The sequence below is a fragment of the Tursiops truncatus genome, chromosome 10, assembly GCF_011762595.2.
Source record: "Tursiops truncatus isolate mTurTru1 chromosome 10, mTurTru1.mat.Y, whole genome shotgun sequence".
Classification (NCBI taxonomy): Eukaryota; Metazoa; Chordata; class Mammalia; order Artiodactyla; family Delphinidae; genus Tursiops; species Tursiops truncatus.
This window is the reverse complement of record NC_047043.1, coordinates 101,436,941-101,462,830: the sequence shown is the minus strand read 5'-3', so window position 1 is coordinate 101,462,830 and position 25,890 is coordinate 101,436,941. Positions and strand designations below refer to the sequence as shown.

At 51.2% G+C, this 25,890-nt stretch overlaps 2 protein-coding genes and 1 long non-coding RNA gene across 5 annotated transcripts in view; 1 reads left to right on the top strand and 2 right to left on the bottom strand.

Annotated features, from left to right (window-relative positions):
• Positions 1 to 3,090: 3,090 nt before the first annotated feature.
• LOC109552113 (uncharacterized) lies at positions 3,091 to 6,025 on the bottom strand. Its single transcript, XR_002178864.3, has 3 exons — positions 5,867 to 6,025; positions 5,134 to 5,307; positions 3,091 to 3,293 (listed from the first exon to the last, which is right to left on the bottom strand). It is a non-coding gene; the product is annotated as an uncharacterized lncRNA (long non-coding RNA).
• Positions 6,026 to 6,187: 162 nt separating this feature from the next.
• SEC61A1 (SEC61 translocon subunit alpha 1) lies at positions 6,188 to 20,125 on the top strand. The gene is made up of 12 exons (XM_019947306.3): positions 6,188 to 6,340; positions 6,511 to 6,578; positions 9,043 to 9,108; positions 9,196 to 9,274; positions 10,229 to 10,360; positions 12,262 to 12,371; positions 12,648 to 12,801; positions 14,215 to 14,375; positions 15,574 to 15,771; positions 15,982 to 16,173; positions 16,565 to 16,641; positions 18,244 to 20,125. The coding sequence occupies exons 1-12, from the start codon at positions 6,334 to 6,336 to the stop codon at positions 18,428 to 18,430; spliced, it is 1,431 nt and encodes a 476-aa protein (XP_019802865.1). The 5' UTR covers positions 6,188 to 6,333; the 3' UTR covers positions 18,431 to 20,125.
• RUVBL1 (RuvB like AAA ATPase 1) overlaps positions 13,391 to 25,890 on the bottom strand; it is a 49,062-nt gene continuing 36,562 nt past the window's right edge. The window contains exons 12-13 of one of the 3 annotated variants that reach the window (XR_012323956.1): positions 14,751 to 14,861; positions 13,391 to 14,489 (exon numbers count right to left, since the gene is read on the bottom strand). The gene's annotated coding sequence lies outside the window, so the exon portion shown is untranslated. Of the gene's footprint in view, positions 14,862 to 19,355; positions 21,854 to 25,890 lie in introns of those variants that run through there. The other 2 variants (XM_033865543.2, XM_073787781.1) reach the window with 2 other exon arrangements.

Sequence of the window (25,890 nt, the reverse complement as noted above, 5' to 3'; positions counted from 1 at the left end):
TGACGCCTTCCGGCCTTGCTCTGCGCCCAGCGGCCACTGTGGCTGAGAAGACACTTCAAGACCAGGAGCTGGCGCAGGCTTTCGGGTGCACTCCCGCTCTCCTAGGCGGGGCTGTCTTGAGGAGATGCAGGCTGGAAACCTGAACACAGATGCCAGGCCTCTTTGGAAAAATCCAAAGGCTGAATTTGGGATTCAGTTTGCCATGGGCCCCCCCCCACCCCGCACTGCATACCCAGCTTCCTTCACTCAATTATGGTACTCCCCTGACCCCAGAAAGCATTTGCACTTGTGAGCCCCACAGGAAGACTTGAAACTCCTAAGTTATGGACATCCATTTTTCCTGCTTTATGAAGGAAGACAATGCAATAGGAAAGAATGAACTTTATGAGCAGAAACATGCAATGGTGAGGAACAGTGGCTCTTGGCCTCTGGTTCTAGGTGTCCCAAGGCCCAGCAGCATCTCCATCCGTCCTGCAGTTCAACTGCTCCACCAAATCTTGCATTTCATGAGCTTAATTGCGAACTGGGCCTGAATCTGCCACCTTACCTGCTACCCTCAATCCCTACCGGTGATACTGTTTTTAACTGCTGTCTTATTCGATGTTCATTGACTGTTGTGTTGGTCATGTCCGCCATCTAGCTTCTTTGTCCATCCAAGCTGAACCCCGAGAAGACGCATACAAGTTGGCCCCGGGTTCATCAAAAGAGATTTGGAAGTATAGTTCACTCCTGAAGAAACACTTCATCTCTCCCTCAACATGGAAGAATATTTTCTAGTAAGTATATTTCTAGACCAACAGGATTTAACTGTCATGTTGTAAAAAACAAAATTATGTACCTGACTAGATTACAGTAAAGTGCAGTGAGTAATCTGTTAGTAATGATTTGCTTTTATATAAATCAGATTGAACCCATTTGGACTTTAAATGTGGTTTCTTAGGAAGGAATGAAGGTCTTACAGAGAGGACAAAGAAGGTAACTGCACACAACTCGAAGGACTGTTTGCAATATAACTGCTACCAATAATAGACATCCCAGCAGAATGTTCTGGAGTCCAGAGTTTAGCCCATGACCAATAACACACTTTGTTGTTATTATTGGGATAATGGGAATCTAAGTGTATATAAAATACACCTCATGATCCCCTTCAAGAAAGACTATCTACTGCACCAAACTGAGCCCCTTTTGTAGGTCTCATGCTCACCAATACTAGCAATTGTCATATACTTCCTGTTTGCTTTGCGTTGTTTGCTCTCTTTTCTTTTCCTCTAGGTAAGCTCAATTGATCCTGAAGGTCTGATTCTTTCCCCTGCCTAGTGAAATCTGCTGTTGAGCCCTCTAGTGAATTTTCCACTCATTATATTTTACTCCCAAATTCCTGTTTATTAATTTATCTTTATTGATATTCTCTATTTGGTGAGACAGTGTTCTCACACTTTAATTCTCTAGACATGCTTTACTTTAACTCTGTGCTTAATTAAAACAGCTGACTTAAAGTCTCTGTCTAGTAAGTCCAACGTCTGCACATCCTTAGGAACAGTTTCTATGGATTGCTTTTGTTTCCTGTGTATGGACCATATTCTCTTTTCTTTTTCTTTTTTTGCATGTTTCAAAATATTTTGTTGAAAACTGGGTATTCTAAGCAATATAATGTAACAACTCTGGAAATCAGATTCTCTCCCCTCCCCAAGGTTTCCTTTTATTTTTGTTGCTGTTCGTTTCATGATTTATCTGAACTGATTCTGTAAAGGCACATGTGACCACTGAAGTCTCTGCAGAGATAGCTTAGTGGTCAGCTAGTGATAAGACAGGCATTTCCTAAGCCTCTAGGCCCAGCAAGCCTCCCAGTGTGTGCTGAGGGGCCCAGCACTGGACAACTCTGCCTAAGCCTTCACTTCCTGCCGTGGGGAGCCTGGAGGTTGGCCCAGTGAGAGCTCAGGGCCTTCCCAGGGCTTTCCCGAGCATGTCACAGCCTTGGGCACGTGACTCCTCTACCTGTGCGTGTGGCGTTCTAGAAGAGCAGGATGTTTTGGGGCTTCTCAAAGCTGCCCTGGATGCCCATTCCCCAGTTTTTCCCTTTCAGCTTTTTGGCTAGCCTGTTGTTTGTCCTAAGCATTATTCACTGCCTCAGGCAGCTGTGAAGTTAAACAACTGCCTCTACATGTTTTTGAGAAATGCCCTGGGGAGAAGACTTTTTGCACTGGATGAACTCTGAGCTCCAAGTCAGGTCAAATAAAGACAGCTTTGCAAGTGGGGTCTTCCAGAGAACCTCCAGGCAAGTCAAACAGTCTGAGACTTTTATATATTCAATATTTCTATTATAACTAAGTCACAAAAATCACTTCATGAATTTGCTACTGTATTCAACCTCAATCCATGGAGCTTCACAAACCAGTTAGCCAAATCTCAGGATTCAATTGAAAAGTTCATTCATTTTTCCATCAAAACCCTTTTTGTATTATTGATTAGACAATCCAATAGTTTTTCTCTTGGAATTGATACTTCATTTTGTTTCAGTGTACCTATTTTCTTTTCATATCTGTATCTTCCGTTTCAAAGTTTCCTTTACTTGTTTATGTTATGCAAACATAAACAAATGTTGTGTCTCTCCAAAATTCACGTTATAAAGGCTTACCCCCCTACCCCCACAATGTGATGATTTTAGGAGGCAGGGCCTTTGGGAGGTAATTAGGGTTAGATGAGGTTATAAGAGTGGAAGTCATGAGGATTTAGAGCCCTTGTAAGAGTCCCAAGAGAGCTTGCTTCCTCTGCTCTGCAGCAGTCTGCCACAAGGGGTGGGCAGTCTGCAACGTACAAGAGGGCTCTCACCACAACCCAGGCGTGCTGGCGCCCTGACCTCCCAGCCTCCAGAACTATGAGAAATAAATTTCTGTTGTTTGGAAGTCACCCAGTCTGTGGTGTTCTGTTATAGAAGCCTAACCAGACTACAGTAATTTACAAGTATTGTTCAATCATTACATTACGATTGAACATTACGTTACAGATAATGTTCAATCATTCCAGAGTCCACTGAAATAATGTCAGCTCTAATAATTATGACATTTTCCTCATAAAGCTAAAATATTGATATTTCCATTAAAACATCTTTTATTAAAGCCAACAAACACTCTTAAAGTTATATTCTTCGATGGCTAACTCTGCACTTCAGCTTCTATCACAGTGAACACACAGAACTTCCTGATTTCCAAACTGCTTCTGCTGCTCTCGCACTTCAAGCTGTCCATCAAGGTGCAATTTCCAGTACTTAATTTGCAGTTCTTCCTGATATTTATCTGATGCATGGTAAGAAATACAATTTATTGAGAAAAACATGAGAATTACTTAACTTAAATCTTGTATTGCTTTATCCAAAATTAAATTTGATCACTTAGTGACAAATTAAAATATCCAAATTTTTTTCTAAACTTTTGGCTGAAACTCCAGACTCTTCCTACCATTATTACACTGGCACTTTTTGTACAAAATCCGATGACCTTTTCAAAGTTGTAAAATATTGCAATGATATTTTTACAAAAGTATCTTTCCATTGTATATATATATATTTCCCACCAACAAACCTCAATACACTGTATTAAATGCAGCTCCCAGTGTCATAAGATCAACAAAAACCATTATCTTCAAAATACTGAAATTTGCATTTTAAGCAAACTATTAAAACACTTTTATGTGAAGCAAATGAAACTTCCTTGAAGATGATTTAAAATGCACTGCTTTGTTTTCCAAAAAGTTTTCTCATTAGATACATCTGTTTTGTAACAAGTTAGTCCATAGTACCCACCCCCATATCAATACAATTCCTTTAGAAGTTCTATTAAATATTTTTATGGAAATGCTCAATTATACAGTGCTAAAAATTTCGACAGTTCCTCTGTATCTTTTTGACTGCTTTATCCTCACTATGATGACATTTTGGGAGTTTTAAGTTTCCAAATGTTTAATATATGAAACTGATTATATTTTATATTTCTTCCTCATTAATGACCACAAATTTTTTTTTCACTTGAACCATACGTTTTAACAGCATCCTGATGAAATATACATGTTTAGCACTTCGCTCTTTTTTTTTTTTTTTTTTTTTTTTTTTTTTTTTTGTTGCGGTACGCGGGCCTCTCACCACTGTGGCCTCTCCCGTTGCGGAGCACAGGCTCCGGACGCGCAGGCTCAGCGGCCATGGCTCACGGGCCCAGCCGCTCCGCGGCATGTGGGATCTTCCCGGACTGGGGCACGAACCCGTGTCCCCTGCATCGGCAGGCGGACTCTCAACCACTGCGCCACCAGGGAAGCCCAGCACTTTGATCTTTTAACACATAACTTTTGAGCACTATTTATAGCCAAAAATTTGTCATTAGCACTAACACAAATTCCTGGTTGAAAAAAATCGTCATTTCTCACTCCAGAAATACAGATTTTATGTAATAAAATGTATTTAATACAAGTTTTATTTTGTGCAGATTCTTGCACAGTATCAGAACAAGTTCCAGGCTGGGACTCACTACTACTGTAATTCCTTGTTTTGCAGATTAACAAGACTCACATTTATTATATATGAAACTATTAAAAATTTATCCAGATTTTGTTGCCTCTTCACTTTAGTATTTGTTCTCAATATTTATAATAAAATCTTAAGTGTATAAGTATAAATACACTGCACGCCTGCTACTGTAATTCAAAAGAATTACACTATGCTAACTAAGTTATTTTTAGTGATTCTCCTAAAGCAATTTGTTTTAACACATGCAGCTTAGCCACCGTCACTTCAGTGACACAAGATGTTCCTCAGATGTGGCTACAACAGAAGGCCCTTTTTCTATGGTACTAACGTCCTGAGACTGTCAGTACAAACCCGAGTTTATATGAAAATTTACATTAGCTAATTGTAACTGTACAGTTACTATGATACTATTTACCATGAAGCATTTCAATATTTTCACCATCAGTATCGTGCAAGGTGCATATGGGCTAAACATCAGCTCTGATCTACCTGCTGAATTGAGTCCAAGGGCTGCCAGTTTCAGCTTCTGGTCAAAACTCCAGAAGAGATTAAGAACGGGTCCTGGATGGCAAGATGGGGCTGCATCTCAGAAGCAGCCCTGTGACAGTAGTCGTGCTTACTTTCTTTTTATGTGAGGAATACATATCCAGCGATGCCACACCTGGGTCACTTCACTGAAGTTCATGCCCGCCTCCTGCAGTCATTTGAATTTTCCACCCATAGGTTAGGTTTGCACAAAAGGACTTCCCGTCTTAGAAAAAATCCTGAGGCAAAGATTTACAAATCCTGGCTACCTGCTAGAAATGGGAGGGAAAGGAAAAACAGAAACAGCAATCCCTAAATTAATACTGCACAAAGCATCTGGCCACATCGGCATCTCCAACTCCGACTGGTACAGCTCCAGACTGCGCTCCACGAACCTCCCCTAACCCCAGGCAGCGGCGCCCACCTCCTCTAGATGCTGACAGCACGAGGTCTCTTCCCGTAGATTACCTATCACGTGCGACCCGTGATCACACGTGCCTCGGAAATAAACTTCAAAAGCCCCGTCTGGCACCCCTCGCCCCACCCACCGGCCCCAAGAACGTTAAGTCTTATCCCTCCCCTTCACACAGCCCCGGCTCCAGCCAAGCAGGAATCCTCTCCCCAGAGATCTCGGGCAGGCACAGCGCCTGCCGTGCTCGCAACAGTTCCTCCCCCGGGACGTCTCCTCCGGGAGGCCTCCCTGGACTCCCCGGGCCTCCTGACCACGACCTCATCCCCTCCCCCTGTCGACGGGGCCAGCGCCCCGACCGGCCCCAGGTTCGCTCAAGGACCCCACAAAGGGGTGTCCGTCGGCCCCGCGCCGCGCACCTGCTGGGCTCCGGGCACCGAGGTGGCGCCGGGACAGGCCGGTCCCAAGGCGCTCACTGTCTACACCTGCGCAACAAGTTACCGGTGCCGTGAAATGAACTGGGTGAAGCCTGCGTCCCACTCAGCTTCCCCGCCCTGCGCTCGCGGTTCAGTCTGCGCAGGCGCATAACCCCGTCCCGGCGTGCCCCGCGCCCCTCCCGCCCTGCCCCGCCCCGCTTCTCCGGCCCTCCCTCCGACAGGCCGCGCGGCCCCGCTGCAGGCCGGGAGTTGTGGTCTAGGCGTGGGCGGCGCGCGCGGCTGAAGCGCGTGGCAGGAAGCGGAAGCGGAAGCGGCCGCCGGGGCGCTAGCACTGACGTGTCTCTCGGCGAGGCGCGGCGCTCCAGAGCGGGACGGGCGGCCTCGGAGCCGCGGTCGGAGAGTAGCGGAGCCGGAGCTGGAGCCCGACCCGGAGCCGAGCAGCCGCCGCCATGGCGAGTGAGTCCCTCGGGGCAGCCCGGACGCGGCCGGCGCGGGCGGGACCTCGCTCCTCCGGCCGTGAAGCCCACCCGGCGCGCGCCCCTGCCCCACCTGGCCCCGCGGACGGCTTCCCGGGGCGGCGCGGCGTCCTCTAGCCCTAACTTTACTCTTGTCTCTTCCCCCCAAAGTCAAGTTTCTGGAAGTCATCAAGCCCTTCTGTGTCATCCTGCCCGAAATTCAGAAGCCGGAGCGGAAGGTGAGTCCGGGGAAGGATTGGGGAAACTGCCTGCACCCCGTTAAAGTGGCCCCAACACGCCGAGTGGACGCTTCCTTCCCCCGAGAGTGGTCCGGGTGGCCTGCTTGGTGGGAGCCTCCACCGAGCCGCCGAGCTTCGATTGGAGCATCCTCCGTGGAAGTTACTCGGGCGGGCAGAGCCTCGGGTTTGCTCTGTCCCGAGGTGGATCCCGGCCTGAGTGAGTAACGCCTCGAGAGCCTCAGGTACTCAGGTTGGGCGCCCCCTTCCCGCTGCAGCTCCCGCAGAAGCTGATCGTGGGCGGGTCCTTCTTCTAGGAGATGCTTTTTGGATCCAGCTGCTACCAGGAGCTCAGAGCAGTCACTTTACTCTGTACGGTCGAGTTTGTGCCTTTTCCGTGGGCCGTCACCTTGCTGAGAAAAAGGGCATTTTGTGACCCCTGCTTTTACAGCAGGTGCATTAAAACATGGAAAGGTAGAGATGTAGAGCTGTGTTGAATCTTTATCAGAATTTCCGCTGCTGCACAGTTTCAGGCCGAGACAGTGTTGCCAGTGTAAGTCAGTCTATGAAACCATGAAGAAAAGTTTCATTGGGTTCTTACAGAGAATTAATAGGAATACGTTTCTGTCCTCACGTTCTTTGCATCTGCACCACATACGTGCTGCCTTTGACGGGCTAATATGCAAAGTTGTGTGTGTGTGTGCCCTCAGTGTGGTAGAAATGGCGGGGCTCTGGAGGCAGGCGCGCCTGGGACCCACCGACCCTTCACACAGCCTCTTGATAGCTGTGTGACCTTGGCCTTGTAACTGAGTGTGGTGCATGAAGCAGTGGCAGGATGTGCAGGGTACAGCAGTGGCTCCAGAAGGGATTAACCCTGGAAGACATGATGTCTGATGGCGGCCTTGAAGGAGGAATAGAAGTGTCCTTGAAGGAAGGGAAAGGAATTCTAGGGTAAGAAATATAGTGTGCGCTAAGGCAGAGAAAACCAGTTGAGGTGGGGCGGGGGGTGTTAGATGTGCTTCACTGTTGATAGACTGGAAAGGATGGGTGGGGAGCAGTGGGAGCCCTAGGAGCCGGACAGATTAGAAAACTGCTCTGGGGTGGGGTAGAGGGTGAGAGCGGTGGAGGGGCTTCTGCCGTCGAGAGTGAACTATGGGACTGGCCTAGGAGATGGGGGTGGATGGCGGGCTGGTAAGAGGTAGAGTGACAAGACTTGGATAAACAGTTTTGGATGTTTTGCTGTTGAATTTGGCTGCATCCAGGAGAGGAGACTTGGTTATTTAAAAATGAGGAGTCTTGTAAAAATTGTCCACTCTTTTCCCATAAAGAGTCATTTCCATACAAGTTTGTTGTGTTACTGGTCAGCCTGACGTGGTGTTGCCCTCCTTGGCCTCCTGATTTCCTGGTGGGATCAGATGACCAGAGGACGAGTTCTGTGAATTCACCCCAACTTCGCGTGGAGTATCTGCGCCTTTGTGTGCTTGTCTTGTTGAGGCCTGTCTACAGTGGTCAACATGGAGGCACTGCGGCCCCATGCTGACCAGAGGGCCAGGACTTCGACTCCATGCTCATTCAGATTGCAGCTTAAAAGAGTGTTTTTTAAGAACACGATTTTGTCCATTTAGTACCGTCGCTCACAAGGTATTTCCATGTTAAGATCCTTAGTCCACACAATAATTGCTGTGTGGTTTTTTAAGCCCTTTAAAGCCATTCTTGCTGTGCAGGCAGCAGGTGCTAGTGAAGACACTTAGGTTTTAGAGCAGAGGAGCCTTGGGCAGGCGGTCTCAACTTCCCTAATGATGCTCATTGGTCATCCATAAGATGACTCTGAATGGTCACCTATCCTAAAGTTAAACAGATGCTAGTAGTAGTTAGTGAGTAGGTTGAACACGCAGCTCTCTTTCACTCTTCTAGTGTTTATTACATTCTTTTACCCTAAATCCATGGAGAATACACAAAGAAACAATCACAGATTGCAAATTAGTTGACTCCAGAATAACAAGATTTTGTCAGGTACAAAACCTTTTCAAATGAGAAGTCATTGCTCATGTGTTGTAAAGGGGGGTGTGATTTGGGAATCCCTTTCTATTGCAACATTCTTTGATCTTGGGTCTGATCCTAAACTGTTCATGCTGATGGTTAAGAGCACAGGCTTTGGAGTCAAACCCATTACAGCTGTGGGATTTGGGACAAATTACTTAGCTTTTCTAAGATTCAGTTTTCTTGTTGGAAAATAATAAGATAATGTTCCGTGGTGTGAGGATTAAATGAGATGATGCACATGAAGGTCTCTGCATCTGTGCCTTGTGCGTAGAAAGCACGCAATACATGTACTTACGCTTGGTGCGTGGTTTGGAGTGTTGAGGGCTCCTCTGGTGAGCAGAGGAAGGGGTCTGATCAGAGGCTGTTTCTGTTAATTTACTTATGAAGATAACTTGTTGCCTTAATTGGCTCTGTTTTTCTGTAGATTCAGTTTAAGGAGAAAGTGTTATGGACCGCCATCACCCTCTTCATCTTCTTGGTGTGCTGCCAGGTGAGCGCGCGTGTGGTGTTCCAGTGTCGGGGTGGGGGTGTGAGGGGCCGGAGACAAGTGTGCAGGCTGCTCTCTGCTTGTTTCCAGATCCCTCTGTTTGGAATCATGTCTTCAGACTCAGCCGACCCTTTCTATTGGATGAGAGTGATCCTCGCCTCTAACAGAGGTAGGACTGGCCCTCTGCATCCCCTGTACGGTGTGGGCTTCACTGGCCTCCTTCAGTTAAAGTACAGGCCTTGGCTTTACAAAGGGTTCAGAGCGTGCTGTGCTGAAACACAGCCTTAGTAAAAGCCAGCTTCAGCACCCAGGCACGTCGTCCTATTCAGAATTGCTCTGAATGCAGTACAAAACCTGTAACAGCAAGATAAGTCTACATCATAGAGAATTTCTTAAAACATGGAAAAACCAGAATGCTTTTTAAACCGCTGAAATGATGACATTTCTACCTGTCTCCTGTTTTGATAACGTTCTTTAGAATATGTAATTTGTTTCTCAGCTGCGTCTCTTCCATATCTACAGGTTACATATACATGTGCAAAAAAAATAAATATATAACAGTGTATTGTATACTCCAACCAGTTACTTCCTTGGGGTGAGGCGGGATTTTGAATGCTTATGCTGATAACTGCTTTTGATTAACTCATTTTTAAAATACGTTTCAAATTAAGTTCCAAATCAGTTGGAAGTATAGCCCATTTTAGCATAATGGAAATAGAGGTTTATTCACAACTAGATAGAATTGTACTGGCCTCCTTTCCAGACTCTGGAAATTATTTGAGTGTTATCCTTTTTTATTAACTGATGAAGAGACGAACCTTTCTTATCTCTGTACAACAGCATGAATCTGTTTACGGCGAATTTAAATGCAGCGATCAGTTTAAATGCCATGTGATTCCCTAAACAGAATAAGATGTTACCGGGCAGACTGAACAGAATGAATTGAATTACCCTCTGATTGCTGATATTGGGGGGTTATTCTCTGGATTAAATACTGCTGGCAAACTGAAACACTGGGTTTGTATCAGGGGCACACAGTCCAGTTTCGCTCATTCATTTTCTTAATAATGTCTTGCTTCTCCATGCTAACTTCGGTTGTACTTTGCCTCCCCCTTTCCTTAAGGCACATTGATGGAGCTGGGTATCTCTCCCATTGTCACCTCCGGCCTCATCATGCAGCTCTTGGCTGGCGCCAAAATAATTGAAGTTGGTGATACCCCAAAAGACCGAGCCCTCTTCAATGGAGCCCAAAAGTGTAAGTGAGATTTTGAATGATGTTCAGATGACTGTAGTTGAGAATTTGAATTTGCTGCAAAGTTTGGGGCATCAGAAGGCCTTTTGGTTTTCGGGGGAGGGGGTTGTAACCTCCGTGGCCCGCCAGCCCTGCCTGGCCTGGCTCTGTGGCCTGTGTTAGCCGGAGAGCATTTGGGGCCGCTGGACAAGGCAGGGGACAGGTGTCGTGCCCCGAGGCTGCGTGGTCCAGGGAGGTCGCCTTCCACTGCCACAGTTTCCTTAGCACTTAGAAGGAGATAATGTCTCCTTCAGAGCTGTTGGAAGAATTCATTTGAATAATGTGTGTAAAACATCATTGAGTGCCTGGCATGTAGTAGTTACCTGGCAAGGGTTGTATTTCTTTTTTCTGGGAGTTTAAAAGGATTCACCTTAGGGGAAGGATGGTCCTCTCAACTTAGCTCTGCCAATTACCAGCTCTGTGACTTTGGGGCAATGTTAGATGACAGTTCTTATGTCCCAGTTTCTTCATCTATAAAAATGGGGATAGGGCTTCCCTGGTGGCGCAGTGGTTGAGAGTCCACCTGCCGATGCAGGGGACACGGGTTCGTGCCCCGGTCCGGGAAGATCCCACATGACGCGGAGCGGCTGGGCCCGTGAGCCATGGCCGCTGAGCCTGCGCGTCAGGAGCCTGTGCTCTGCAACGGGAGAGGCCACAACAGTGAGAGGCCCGTGTACCGCAAAAAAAAAAAAAAATGGGGATAATAGTGATACTTGCACAGTAGTAAATAATAAGCGGCACTGGTAACAATGACCAGTCATCAGAATTCACCAAGTTCAGCCTGACTGTGAACTGACATATATTAATTAGGAAGTGATATTTGCAGTTTCCTACCCAGTCATATTTTCTTCCATACCAGCATGTTTTACACATCTTAAGTTAGTAGGTTAAAGAGTTGAGTAAGGAAGAGTAATCTAATTTAAACTTGTCAGTTTCAGACACAAATCAGGATTTTTAAATATATATATGTGTTATTTGTCAGAAGTAAAAATCAGCTGTTTCCTCTTTGGTCTTGGACAATTTTTTTAGCTTTTCTCTGCTGTTTTTTCTGCCTTAAGAATTCAGTCTTATTGAGCACTTCTTAAGAAGTCAAATAGGGACTATATTTGACAGGCACTTCGGAGTAAAATTTTATTTTTTTGGCAAACTAAGCAGAAAAGCCGAAATGGAAGCCCAGTCCCATACTAAGAGATCCATCTAGCATCGTGGACTCGGTAAACATGAGTCGATTCCATTGTGCATCACAATGAAGTGCAGTGAATGATACAGGCTACAAGACCATCTACTAAAAAGAGAACGTCCTGTAGGAGAGCTTTGTGGCAGGAGAAGTGGGCTAAGTGATTTGGTGGCACTGTGAGTTCTTTCCTTAATTAACACGTTAAACAAACTGGGAAGGGATTACTTTATCCCAGCTAGTGTTCTGTGCCCTGGACTCAGACCTGAAGCACAAGCCTGTCAGGTGGCCTGGGCAAGTGGTTCTCCCAGAACCCGAGCTACCTGATGACCTGAGCATGGGGGCTGCAGGTTGGGGTGCCTCTGAGTGTTGTCTTCAGCAGCTGTCATAAGAAGCAGGTCTGTCATGCTTCAACTCTTTCCCTCCTCCCATCACCGAAGGGAAGTGAATTTAGGAGGAGGTGGAATTAAAGAGCTCACGTGCTTTTGTTGCACACATTTCAGTTATTGTGTATTATTGTCACTCTGACCGTGCGGTGGTTGAGTGTTTCCTGGACGAGCCCCTTGGAGGCAGGGTCAGTCGTCTTCACCTTTGTTCTCCCAGTGCCCGGCACGGAGCTGGTGCCTGGGAAGTGTTTCCGCTACGACCGTGTGGTGGCCCAGCCTGAGAACAGTTTTCTTCTCATTTCTAGTGTTTGGCATGATCATTACCATCGGCCAGTCCATCGTGTATGTGATGACAGGGATGTACGGAGACCCTTCTGAAATGGGTGCTGGGATCTGCCTGTTGATCACCATACAGGTAAGGTTAGGCCAGCACCCCCTTCTGAGGCGCCCTCACACCCACACTTGCCAAACAACAGATCTGAATCGAGCGTAACAGGAACTCTTTCTGAGAAGAAGCCCGAGCCCTGTGTTTGCCCTTCTGAATTCACAGAGGAGCCTCCACCAGCCAGTGTCCCCTCAGCCTTCAGGGCCCTCAGCAGAGAAGCCAGTTCCTGGGGAGGGACAGCACCACGCCGTGGGGAGCAGCAGTGCGTCTCTGCGTTTCCTTACCTCTGTTTTTTAACATTCACAGCTCTTTGTTGCTGGCCTAATTGTCCTGCTTTTGGATGAACTTCTGCAAAAGGGGTACGGCCTGGGCTCTGGGATCTCCCTCTTCATTGCCACAAACATCTGCGAGACCATCGTGTGGAAGGCGTTCAGCCCCACCACTGTCAACACCGGCCGAGGTGAGACCCTGGGGACAGGGTCCCATCGGTACATCTCTTCTGATTTTTCTCCGTGCATCTGTAAAGTGTTTTAAAACACAGGTTTATGCTCATGATGGTATGTAACTTGCATTTTTCACCTTAAGAGTATGTCGTAGACGTTCGCCCTGCCAGAGTACGTTATCCTGCCTCACTTTTCTGAGCTCAGCGTGGATTTCACTGCAAAGATGAAGCAGGTTCTTTCAACACGCCTTCCTCTGGTGGACGTCTAGGTTGTTTCCAGCCTTTGCTGTTATTACAGCAGTGAGATGGTAAACATCCTCATATGTTCATCTTTACATGTTTTGACAGTTGCTCTCGAATAAGTTTCTAAAAATGAAATCACTGAACCAAAACACTTGGTCACGTAAAGGGCAACTTTGTAAAAGAGGCGGGAACTTTGGTGCTCATGAGCCGGGTTCAGATGCTGACTGTGCCCTTGGTTGCCAGGATTCAATGAGAAATAACATGAAATTGTGTGATGCCTGGCTCACAGTAGATGCTTGGCAAATGTGCGTATTCTATCTTAATGCCCACAAAGAGTGCCAAGGAAATCTTGTTACAGAGGATGTTTTTAATGAAAAGTTCTAAACATTCAGGGACGTATGACTTACTAAATATAACATAACTAAATATGTTATTCACTCAAAAGAGTCCCATGAGAAATATTCACGCACATTTGATTTTTCTTTGAAGTGAATGCTGGAAACAGAGGCCCTGACCTGCAGAGACCACATAATCTCGTTAGTGAGACTAAAAATAGGTCCCCAGACCAAAGAAGGCCGTTCTTGCTCTTTTCCTTGGGCCTCTGTCGAGCTCGCTCTGCTTCCTGGCCGTGTTTTCCTGGCTCTGTTGCTGGCCTGCATCCCTGGGCACCCTCTTGTGGTAGGGCGTGAACTCCGCTAGAGATCGGCTGTGTGGTAGGCGCACGTGTTGTCCTTCCTGCTTGGCCGTCGATGTGAGGAGCAGAGAGCCCAAGCCCGCCTTGTCCGGGCAGCCAACACCCCAGAGCTGGGGGGCTGTGCTGCCCGGGAGTCCCCAGGGACGTGGGTTAGGCAGCTCTGAGCCCCTCCTCAGGCAGGACCCCTTCGGCTGGAGGTGAGCAGACCCTGCTCTTAGGACTTTGCAGTTGATTGTTCCACACGTCTGGTGGCCATTGACTCACAAGCCAAAGAAATAAGATCGGTTAATTCATAGAGGCAGAATAGCCTATTTCTGCAGGTTGAAATCTCTACAGAAGAAACAAACGAGGGCTGAGAGCCCTCACTGTGTCCCTGTGGTTATAGGAGCAGGCACTGTGAGTCACAGAACTAATTCCATCTCCTCTCGGTTTTGGCCACTAGGAAGCTTAGAGCCAAATTGAGTTGCTTGTTCCTTTACCTTCTCCTGTAACAGGAATGGAGTTTGAGGGCGCCATCATTGCACTGTTCCACCTGCTGGCCACACGCACAGACAAGGTCCGAGCCCTTCGCGAGGCGTTCTACCGCCAGAATCTCCCCAACCTCATGAATCTGATCGCCACCATCTTTGTCTTTGCTGTGGTCATCTACTTCCAGGTGCGTTCAGATCCAACCCCGGGGAGCTTTGACGTCTGCATTTAAGGTTCAGAAGGCCTTGGCGTGCGTGTCCCACGTCCACACGCCAGCGGTAGTGTGACCCATCGTACCGCACTGAAATGATGAAATGGCATTTGAAGGAGCAGGTTCCATGGCATCACGGGCACTTGGCTGAACTAACACAGTTGAGGCAGATATAACGTTTCTGAAACAACGTTCCTTTGGGTTGGGACTGTCAGCAAATAGAGATTTTTTTTCAAGGTCTTATAGCTCAAGAGAAGTGAAAAGTAATCAAAGCCTAAGACCTCACTGCTGTCTTGCCCAAAGTTTGTAGGTGCTTTTAGGCAGTATCCTCATCCTCCTGAGACCTCTTACCTTTCACGTTGTGAGTCTGTGTAACTTGCTTCTGAATAAGAGACCTGAACTGCCCGTTGCTTTTCTGTAGTTGGATTGGTCTTTGTATTCTCTGATCAGCCGCTTTGTATCCTGACATTTATTGAAAAGAAAAGAAGGGAAAGCAGTTGAGAAAGCAGTTTAATGCTTGTGAAGAGGTATTTATACCACCACGTGCTGAGGCCCGAACGCATCTGTTCCTTCAGCCAAGACTGTTAGTCCGATGCCTGGTGAATGACAGGCTAACTCTTCCCGGGCTTGGGGTCGGATCGTTAAGATTTTATTTTAAATCTTCTATATTCTGAACTCTGTTCTAGGCACTGGGGGATTGTAAAAAGTACATAAAGGAAACCGTTTCTCTTCTCCAGGGGTTTCAGAGGGAGCGGTTATGTTCATGGGAAAGTAGAAGAGCCTAGGTTTTCTGTAATGACAAAGAACACCCTGAAGGTGGCCGTGCTGGCTGTGAGGCAAGGGCGTGGAGGCCCTGTCTGGCCTCGGTCGAGGCACGGGGTCGGGGCACGGGGAGGGCGCTGGAGCGCCCGTCGGAACTTCCGGCGTATTCCCCGTAGATGTGGCTGTCACGTGGTGGGCTTTGTTTGTTTCTGACAGAAACACTGTGCTGTGCTCAGGGGCATTTTAAGCCAGCCTGTCGGGACCCTTCTGTCGGTGTGCCTCCAAGTGCAGTGCTGGCTGGGGAGGGGCTGTGAGGCCCTGGGCACCGCCGCTTGGGGCAGCTCCCTGGGGGCACGCCTGGCACGTGGCTGGACTGAGGCAGTGAGGGTGTTTGGCTCTGTTGGCTTCTCAGGGCTTCCGTGTGGACCTGCCCATCAAGTCAGCCCGCTACCGAGGCCAGTACAACACCTACCCCATCAAGCTCTTCTACACCTCCAACATCCCCATCATCCTGCAGTCCGCCCTCGTATCCAACCTCTACGTCATCTCCCAGATGCTGTCCGCCCGCTTCAGTGGCAACCTGCTGGTCAGCCTGCTGGGCACCTGGTCGGTAAGTACAGCGGCTTCAGAAGCCAGATGTTTCGCCCAGAGATGCTTTCGAATTGTGCCTATTACAAGCTCACGGGAAGGTTTCTTTTTGGTAAGAAGCCTGCACTGTGGGCACTTGGGCAAAGCTGTTCTTTCCCACCTGCTGAGAAGTGTCTTTGCCCTGCTGCTGAGGTGGGGAACGGCACTCACAGGCTCTCGCAAATCCTCCCAGGACACTTCTTCTGGCGGCCCAGCACGCGCCTATCCCGTTGGCGGCCTTTGCTATTACCTGTCTCCTCCCGAGTCTTTCGGCTCCGTCTTGGAAGACCCCGTCCACGCCGTCGTGTACATAGTGTTCATGCTGGGCTCCTGCGCCTTCTTCTCCAAGACGTGGATTGAAGTCTCGGGCTCCTCTGCCAAAGACGTGAGTGTGCGCGACCGCTTCTTGGGGGGGCCAGCTGGGGACCGGCGTTTCCCTCCTACAAGTGGCATCAGGGCTTTCGGCCTGTCCCCGCTCCTGGGATGGTGGCCTGTGAACGCACGCAGCGCTTTGTCCTCATTAGGGCCGGTTCCAGAGCGTTCGTGGCCGTGGAGGGAACCCAGGGTAAATGAATCCATGCTCGCCTGGGAAGCTGCAGCCAAACTAAAACTAGACTTTCTCATCTGACGTCTTTGTGGCAGTTTTAAAGCTACCTTCACCACTGTTGTTAGGGTGCTGGGGAGGGGAGTCTGTGGCTGGTACCACCGTGAACTGTCTACCTGGCCCTCAACTCCACGTCTGAACTTGAACGTTGTCCTTGATGGGCATCACGCAGGTTGCAAAGCAGCTGAAGGAGCAGCAGATGGTGATGAGGGGCCACCGAGAGACGTCCATGGTCCACGAACTCAACCGGTGAGTGCTGGCCGGCTGACACATTTCCCCGGGCCTTCCAGCATCAATGAGCTTGCTAAGGCGCATCGATGCTGGACAGAGCACATGGGCGCACGCGGCACCTCTCCTCAGAGGCAGCCACACCGGGGGAGACAGAGCGTGTGTCCAGGTGGCCGCCCGCGGGGCAGCTGCTGAGGCGGCTGACCGCATGGGACCTCACCGTCCTCCTGTGGGCAGCGTCCTGCAGGCAGGTCCTGCGGGGGCCCTTCAGGAGGAGGCGGGCAGCGTCAGGCTTCTGCCGGGGTGTCCGAGTTCAGGTGAGCCTAGGGAGGCTGGCAGAGAGCGCAGGGAGGGCTCAGTATTCGGAAGGTCAGTGCTGGAGGCTGAGACCCACCGGTCGGGGTAGGGGGGCGGGGCGGACATCGCGAGTCTGGGCAGAGGTGCTGGGGGCCAGGTGGGGCAGTAACCTGGGGACACAGGAGAGGCCCCCGGCACTTGGTGACCCGCTGGGGGAAGGTGGGGGTGAGGAGAGCACCGCAGCCTGCAGGCCTCTCCCCTCACAGTGGGGCTGCCTCTTGGGCAGCTGGGTTGGCCGTAGTGAGTGTCTTATTTAGACTTTTAAGCCAACTTATTTCAACTCATTTCTTCCACCATTGCTGGATGAACGTGAATGGTTTCCTGTAGAAGTCTGTTTACAGGATCAGGTTTTGTAATCAGGACCAGGTCTGTCCTGGGGACCATAGCTCGCTCGCCTCAACCGCAAGTCAGTATGGCAAATGCCAGATCATTTTCTGATCCCTATCAGAGATGCTGGGCAATTTTGTTCATTCCCTTAAGAATTCTCTGAAGCTGAGAGAATTTATAGTGCTGTTCAGTAGAAATATAATGCAAGATGCATGTGAAATTTTAAGCATTCTGGTAGCCACGTTAAAAAAGTAAAAAGATACGCCTAAAATGAACAAAATGTTATATGTCCATTATCTCTTAATAAAAAAGAAAGCAAAAAGAAGCAGGTGAAATTAATTTTAAGAATACATTGGGGCTTCCCTGGTGGCGCAGTGGTTGAGAGTCCGCCTGCCGATGCAGGGGACGCGGGTTCGTGCCCCGGTCCGGGAAGATCCCACATGCCGCGGAGCGGCTGGGCCCGTGAGCCATGGCCGCTGAGCCTGCGCGTCCGGAGCCTGTGCTCCGCAACGGGACAGGCCACGGCAGTGAGAGGCCCACATAGCAAAAAAAAAAAAAAAAAAAAGAATACATTGTATTTAACCCAATATATCCAGACTCTCATTTCAAATTGACATAAGAAAAGTCATAATGAGATATTTTATGTTCCTGTCTTCAAAATCTCGTGTGATGTTTTCAACACCTGCTTTGGACTGGTCCCATTTCACTAGCCACATGTGACTCGTGTGGCCACTTACTGGACAGCAAGCCTTAGTCTAGACCATTAAGGTGTGAGTAGACGAGACTTTATGGGGGCCACGGAGTGACCCCTAAAGGAGTCCGGTTCCTAACTCAGAGGTAAGACAGGTCAACTGCCCGGCCCTTCCTGTAGCCTGGGGGAGGGAGGCCAGGCTGGAGGGATCTGCTGGCAGCACGTGGCTGACTCGTCTCCCTCCCCAGGTACATCCCCACGGCCGCGGCCTTCGGTGGGCTTTGCATCGGGGCCCTCTCCGTGCTGGCTGACTTCCTGGGTGCCATTGGGTCTGGAACCGGGATCCTGCTTGCGGTTACCATCATCTACCAGTACTTTGAAATCTTCGTCAAGGAGCAGAGTGAGGTCGGCAGCATGGGGGCCCTTCTGTTCTGAGCCGTGGCCCCTGGACCAGGCAGAGGCGGCGTGCACCACGATGGCCAAGAAGGGAACAAGGAAGCCACGCTGTGGGCGCTGTCTCGGGGGTGCTGCTGTGGCCTGAGGACTTTGGTTTAATAACCTGTTTGAATTTCCCATTCTTTCATTCCACTTTCTAAAGTGCTAGAAATTTTTCAATTTGCAATTTTGCTTTTCATTCTGGCATTGGCAACAGAACTGTAGAAGCGAGGTCTTACCCAGCTGACCGCCAGAAGTGACTGTCCCCGGTGTCCACGTCACTTTTGTGTTAACCTTTGCACCTCTCAGTGCTGTCGGCGGCTGCAGTGGTCTCAGCTGCTCCCCCTCGAAGGGAATGTCTTGTTGGTTAGAAGCACAAACATTGTTGAAATGTCTCCGTCTCAGGTGGCAGGAGGGCGAGCACCCGGGAGCAGGTCATGTGTTTTCCGGTGCGTGTGGGCTGCTCCCTGGCATGTCCCCTTCACGGTCAGGCGGGAACATCTGGCTTAAAACGGTTTCTCTGGAAGACACAATTGTTTTCCCTTTTAAAAGTTGTTTTTTAGGACAGAGCTTCTTCCAAAAGAAAGGGACGAATTTTCCAGAAGACCCCTGGCCCATCTGTGCATCTTTCTGCCTGTGCCTGTTGGCTGACCTGGCTGTGCCGTCTCTTTCTTCAGTGGTGGAGCCGGGCCACGATGCCACAGCTTTGCATAGTCGAGCCTGGCCGAGCTAGTGGACATCATGCGGAGGACCCTGAGGTGCTGGCTGTCCAGTTCCTCCCGCTGTCACTGAACTTGCTCTCCATGGTGTGTCCCTTCCGCTGTGGCTGGCCTCAGACGCTACCTTCTAGGCTGAAGACTTTCCACTGGTATTTTTTTAGAACATTTTTACTGTGCTTAGGACCAAACGCAAGCGAAGTAAATGACAAGATGGCTCTGATCTCTGCTTTCACCAAAACTGCCCAGCAGAGACGAGGGCCCAGGCCCTAGATCTATGGTGAAATCAGGGTCAGAGAGCTTTTTTTTTTTGCCAAGTTTCACCCATGTTTGATATGAAAAGACTCACAACTATGTCTAAGATAAACTGCAATAACAGGTGACCTAGACCTTAGGAATTAGAACCTTCCCTAAGGCGTTTAGGGAGGCCCCTCTCGGGGACCAGCAGCGCTTGGCTGCAGAGACAGCAAAGGTGAGCTCCGCAGCCTGAGGGCTTCTCCTTGCCCCGCGGAGAAAGCAGACCCCACCAGCAGCGGTGCACAGCGGCCTTCAAAGCACAGAGCCAGTCGAGGTGGCCAGCTTGGCACCCGCCTGAGTCCACAGGGGCTCTGAGACCTCATTGGCTGTGCTGCCCGGGAGACAGGCCAACCAAGGGACAAGAAGAGACTTGCCGAGCACCACCCGGCAAGTTGGCGGCAGAGCCCAGATGGGCCCACAGCCCATCGACCCCAGGCCAGGGCTCCCACCGTACCACGCGTGGCCTTGTCCGACCCAGTCCCGAGCGGAGACCTGACGCCCCTGCAGCCCTGCTGCAGCCTCTGACCACTGCGTGGCTCGGGCTCCTGCCCTGCAGTCACTGGTCACGGGGGGCGGGGTGGGGCTGACCCCAGCTTTCAGGGGACTGTCACTGTGGACGCCAAAATGGCATAACTGAGATAAGGTGACTAAGAGACAAATAAAGCCAACTTTTCACAAGCCACCTGGTGGTGTTCTCTTGGTTTTCAGTTCTCCTGTGGTACCGAGGCCAGTGAGGAGGGTGGGGCCTTGGGTGCCTTCAGGGGTGTGCGGGGTTCCCAGGTGCCCCCCTTGATGGAAGTCCCTCCTCAGAAAGGCACGTGCCTGGAAAGCTTCCTTGTCCTGGTGATGGTGCCAGCTGCACACTCGGGTGTTTGGTGCTGAGCGCGTGGGCCATTCCAGCCCCCGCCGGAATGGACAGTGGGGCGATGTCTGTCCTGTGAGCGCAGCGCCCTCCAGCCCTCCAAGTCCAGGCTAGGAGGCACTGCTGCGCTTGGCTGAGACAAGGGACCTCACGCGCAGAGCCCATGCAAGCAGCCGCGTGCGTGGCTCAGGTGACATGGGCGGCCCCTCGGCCCTCACTGCCCGCCTGTGGCCTCTGTGCTGGGAGCCGTGGGGCAGCTCTCCTCTCCTGTGGGGCGGGCCGTGCACCAGCCACCGCCCACAGGAGAGCTCATCCTCCCACGGCTTCCGAGAAGAACCAGGCCCCGGGAACTAGACTGCGGCCAACGGTCACACAGCCCCTCCTGCAGGCACCTCTGCCAGGGGCCTCGTTGGCATGAGGACTGAGGGGCCCGGGGAAACGCGCCCCACTCCAGTCAGCCAGCCCCACTCCAGTCCCACCGCCGGCCCCACCTGCTGACCCCACCCCTGCCTGCTGAAGGCCCTTCCTGGGCCGAGTCCCCACCAGGCTGAGTCTTCAGCAAGCTCACGTGCAGGGGAAACGGGTGAGCTGCCCATCTCCACCCAAGGGTCAGCCCATGGCCCAGGTTAGAGGCTGGCTTCCTGACACGAGAGCCAGGAGGTGGGCGTGTGACAACGTCCAAGGGTCAGCAGAAGCCTCGGCGCACACTGCAACACGCACCAGTGCCTGGTTCCGGAGAGCCCCAGACGGACTGTCCCTTGGGCAGTACCCCCCCTCACTCCCCTGCCCCAAACCCTCTGGGGCGTGCCATCACCCTGCCCCGAGCCTGTGGCCAGCACACGTCCATGTCACCCGTTCCTTTCACCCGGCACACAGCAGGTCCCGGGGTACACAGGGCGAGAGCTGCGTCCGCCCTCAGAAAGCCACATCCTAACAGTTGGAGTTCTGTGGTGCCCACCAAGCCTCTGGGACTTGCCGCAGTTTCCCTCTGTCTGTCTGCCTGCCAAACTCCTGTTCATCCTGCAAAGCCCAGCTCAAGAAGAGAAACAGCTAAAAGCCCGTAAGAAGGGGAGAGAATAAATTACAACATCTCCTTTCTGTGGAAAGGAACTAGGAGAATATCCTTTACATCCTGAGTTAGAAGAAACTCCAGGATGTGCTGTTGAGGGGAAAAAAAAGACAAGAAGCAGAACAATGTACGCTATTTGTGTTTAAAGGCAGAGTCAGGGGAGGGATAAAAAATGGACTGTACGTCATGAAAAGGCCTAGCAAGTTCTCATGAAACTCAACATCTATGTATCCTATGCTCAGCTATTCCACTCCTGGGTATTTACCCCAGAGAAATAAGATGGGATGCCACCCAGAGACTCGTACAAAAAGACGAACAAACAGCACTACCCCACACAGCATCACACTCCGACGTCACAACTGCTGACACGAGGGCTGGGATCTCACAATTCAAAGGCGGTTGAAAGAAACCAATCACAAAAGAGATGTCCACACGCTATGATCCCATTTTTATGATGTTGCAGAGCAGGCAAAGCTGATCTGTGGTGGGAAAAACCAGAACAGTGATGCCTCTGGTTAGCGTGTTGGAGATTGACTGGGCAGAGGCCTAAGGGAGCTTTCTGGGGTGACAGGAACATGCTTGACACGACCTGGGTTTCATTTATCAAAACTCATGGAATTGTCCACTTAGGGTTAGTGCAGTTCGCTGTGTACACATTTAACCTTTTAAAAAACAAACAAATATCCAACTCTAGGTAACTGTACATATGCCGAAGTATTAAAAGTACATATAAGCATGATGTGGCCTGATGTCTGCAACTGACTGTGAAATGCTTAAGACAGGATAAAAATGGACTGAAGGATGGAGGGAAGACGGAGAGCACCCAGGTGACAGGGATACGGGTATTCACAGGTTCCTGCAACTGCTTTTTCCTTTTGAAAATTGAGATATAATTGACATACATTATATTAGTTTCAGGTGTACAACATGATTCAACATTTGTATATACTGCAAAATGACCACCACAGTAAGTCTAGTTAACTAACATCCAACACCACGCACAGTTACACATTTGTTTCCCCTTGTGGTGAAAACTTTTTAAGACCTCTCTCGGCAACTTTCAAATATGCAATACAGTGTTATTCACTATCATCACCATGCTCTACACTACATCCCCAGGACTTATTTATTTTATAACTGCAAGTTTGTACCTTCACCCATTTGACCCCTTCACCCATTTCACCCAGCCCCTCCCTCCCGCCTCTGGCAACTACCGACCTGTCCCTGTATCTGCGAGCTTGGTTTTTTTGTTTTGCTTTTTAGATTCCACATATAAGTGGGATCACAGGTAGCTGGCTTTCTGTGTCTGATTTGTTTCACTCAGCGTATTGCTAAGTCGTGGATACGTAGTAAAGCCCGGGCCTCTGCCCATTCTCTCCTCTCTGCTCCAGAGCCCTGCAACTTTCCTTATCTTTGAAATTTCTCCTAATAAATGCTGGGAAGCATAGGGTGGCTGACGGCAGGGGGCGAAGGAGGTTGTTCACCTACACCGCTTTGCACTTTTTACATTTTGATCCATGTTCATATATATATATATATATTTTTTTTTTTTTTTTTTTAATTAAAAGCCCAGCTCAGTAAGCTTTCCCTGACTGCTCTCTTCCCACGTGCGCGTTCGGTCACACACTCCCTCCCTGCCCGGCCCCGGCCTGGCCAGGCTTGCCCACGCCCCCTTGAGGAGGGGCGGGGCGGGCGGCGCGCGGCGGGGAGGCTGCGGAGACCCCGGAAAGAGGGAGGAGGGCCTGGCGCGACCCCAGCAGCTGCTCGCCCCTGTCACCTCCTCGGGGAAGCCCTCCAGTCCGCCCCCGAAGCACTGGCTCACACTGCTTCCCTGCGGCCTGCCGGCAGCTGTCCGGAGCCTGTACGCCCTCTCGCGCGGGGCCGGGGGGAGCGTGCGGGCTACCGGGCCAGACCCGGGGTTTTCAGAGACGCCGGGCCGTGGGCGAGGCTGGCGGCCCGCGGGTGGAGGTCTCACAGCTGTCCCCCTGCCCAACCCTCGTGCGGGGCCGCGCATGCGTGTCCTGGGACCGGCGGTCCCGCGCGCGCCTGCGCGCGCCCCCCGCACCGCAGCATCCCCATTAATCACTAGGCGACGGCTGTGTCGAGCGGGCAGCCGGCGGGCGCCCATCGGCGCATCTTATCGCGTCGGCCCAGCCGCAGTGCGCGCCGCCCATTGATCGCGCCGGCCGGGCCGGGGTCAGCGCGGGCCGGGAGCCTGACAGCGAATCCATCGCCGCAGACGCGCGCTGACGGCGGCCCGGGCAGCGCGGCCCGGCCATTAATCACTGCGCCTGCCGCGAGTGACGGCCAGGGCGACAGGACCAGCCGGCGACAGCCAGCCCGGCGGCCGCCCTCCCCGCGCCCCGGCACCCTGCACCCTGTCCCTGGGGCCTGCTATCCCCAATAAATGGAGGAGGCAAGACGACGACTGGATGGGTGGACCCCGTTCTACCTCTCAGTGGGCCTGTTCCCAGACACCAAAGGGAGGGCTGGGCTGGGACAACGCGGGCAGCCACTCCTCCCCTCTGGTTGCCCAGCCCTGCCTGGGCCTCACTGGGGATGGGGGGCCAGGGGCCCAGGGAGGCCCAGCACATCATTCGTGGATGTGGTGGACGCGGAGGCAAAAGCCCACGCCTCTGCCCGTTCTCTCCCCTCTGCTCCAGAGCCTGTGGGCCCTGAGCTGGGGCTTATCCTGCTGGGCTTAACAGAAGCGTCCAGCCACAGGGGACCTCCAGGCCTTGCCAGGGCCTGCCCTCTGGGATCGGGAAGGGCAGAGCCTAACGGCTTCCAGCTCCTGTTGGATAAAGTGTGACCTTCGCTTCTTCCAAGAGGGACAGGGATCGGGAACTCTTCTCTGAATCATAGTATCTCGAGTGCCTGATGCAGCCACATGTCACCCCACCAAGTCCGCACACAGACCTACGTGATATGACTGCCCCCATCCTACAGAGGAGGAAACCAAAGCTCTAGGACCAGAGGGATCAAGGGCCAAACAATCCAAATGGCGCCCCTGCCTGCCATGCCCCCTGGACCCCTCTGCTCCCCTCTCCCACCTGCCGCCTCTGCCTGGAATCCCTCCAGGGCAGGGGCTGCTCAGGCTGGTCCAGATGCGGGGTTGGGTGCCCAGCACCTGCTGCTTTCCTGGCAGAGGCTCGCTGGGGTCTGAGACATGGAGGCCAACAGGGAGTGCCCCCCACCACTGTGCGGCTCCATTTTATTAGAAAAATAACCAGTAAGTCACCATCATCTGTTTAATCCTAAAAACCAAAATATTCTAAGAACCAATCTAGGGGGTGTAACCTAAGAGGTGTGGTGGTGAAAAGACACCAGGGCTGAGAAAACGAAGGAGAAGCCAAGGTGGCTCCCCAGCGAGGGCCAGGGACCCATCTTTCAAGAGCCCCTCCGGCCCGCTCGCATTCCTGGCCATTAGCACAGGAACAGGGAGCTGGGGTTCACGCAAACACTCCTCAGCCACCCAACTGGCTTGCTGGGAGGCACCCAAGAGAGCCCAGGCCCAGAGCCTGGAAAAACAGCCACTTCCTACAACCAGCCCCCACCCCGCCTCACGTTAATATTACAATTCTTCACGACAGAGCTGAAATAGGGCAAAAAATGGGGCTGCTGTAATTGTTGGTAGCTTGTGTGTCAGCCTGATAAGATATAACAAATATTTTCCTCCCCACCAGGGTCTGTTTCCGCCTTGGTAATGGATGGAGAAACTTCTCATAGTCGGCGAGGGATCGGTCGTAAAAACTTCGCCTGGAAGATTAATGTAATAATCACAGGCTTTGCTGGAAAAAATAGGAGGGATTAAAATAACCCAACCTTCCTACCTGTCCAGAACCATCTCCCTCACTGTGGAGCACAGACGAACGAGGAGGCCATCTCTCTGGGCACCACCAAGGCCAGGAGACCTGAGGAGCAGGACAGGGGGCCATGACCACACATGGCCGTCCTCCCCAGGACTGCTCTGGACGGCACGGCCCCTGTGCAGCTGGGAAGATCTCTGCCCAAGCTGGGCTGGAGGAGGAGGTCCAGCCAGGGCAGAGCCTGGTTCTGTCCTCTAGGGTATGACTTTCCTCACACCAGCCCTGCCTGCCTCACCTGCCCGGCACAGAGGTCAGGGCTCGAAGGCCCCTCCAACAACTTGGCACACTGAGGAAGGCAGGTTAGCCACAGGGGTTAGGAGCACAGACACCAACCGGCTGATTCATCCTTACTAGCTGGGCAAGTGACTTAACCAGTACCCATCCCGTGGGGCTACTGAGAGAATGCGGAAGGAAATGCACAGCATCACACAGGCCCTAGTACACAACGGGCTCTCGCTGCATCTTAGGCATCACTCTTCCTTTGTTCCAATGTGGCTTAAGTTGGGAGACCAGAGACACAGGTGCAGCCTTGGAGGAGACGGGTAGCCACGTCAGGCCTGAGCGCACAGCCCTGGCCTCAGGAAGCGTCCCACCACCCCTCCCTGTGCCTGGGTGCCTCACACACACCCCCAAGACCCCCACGCTGG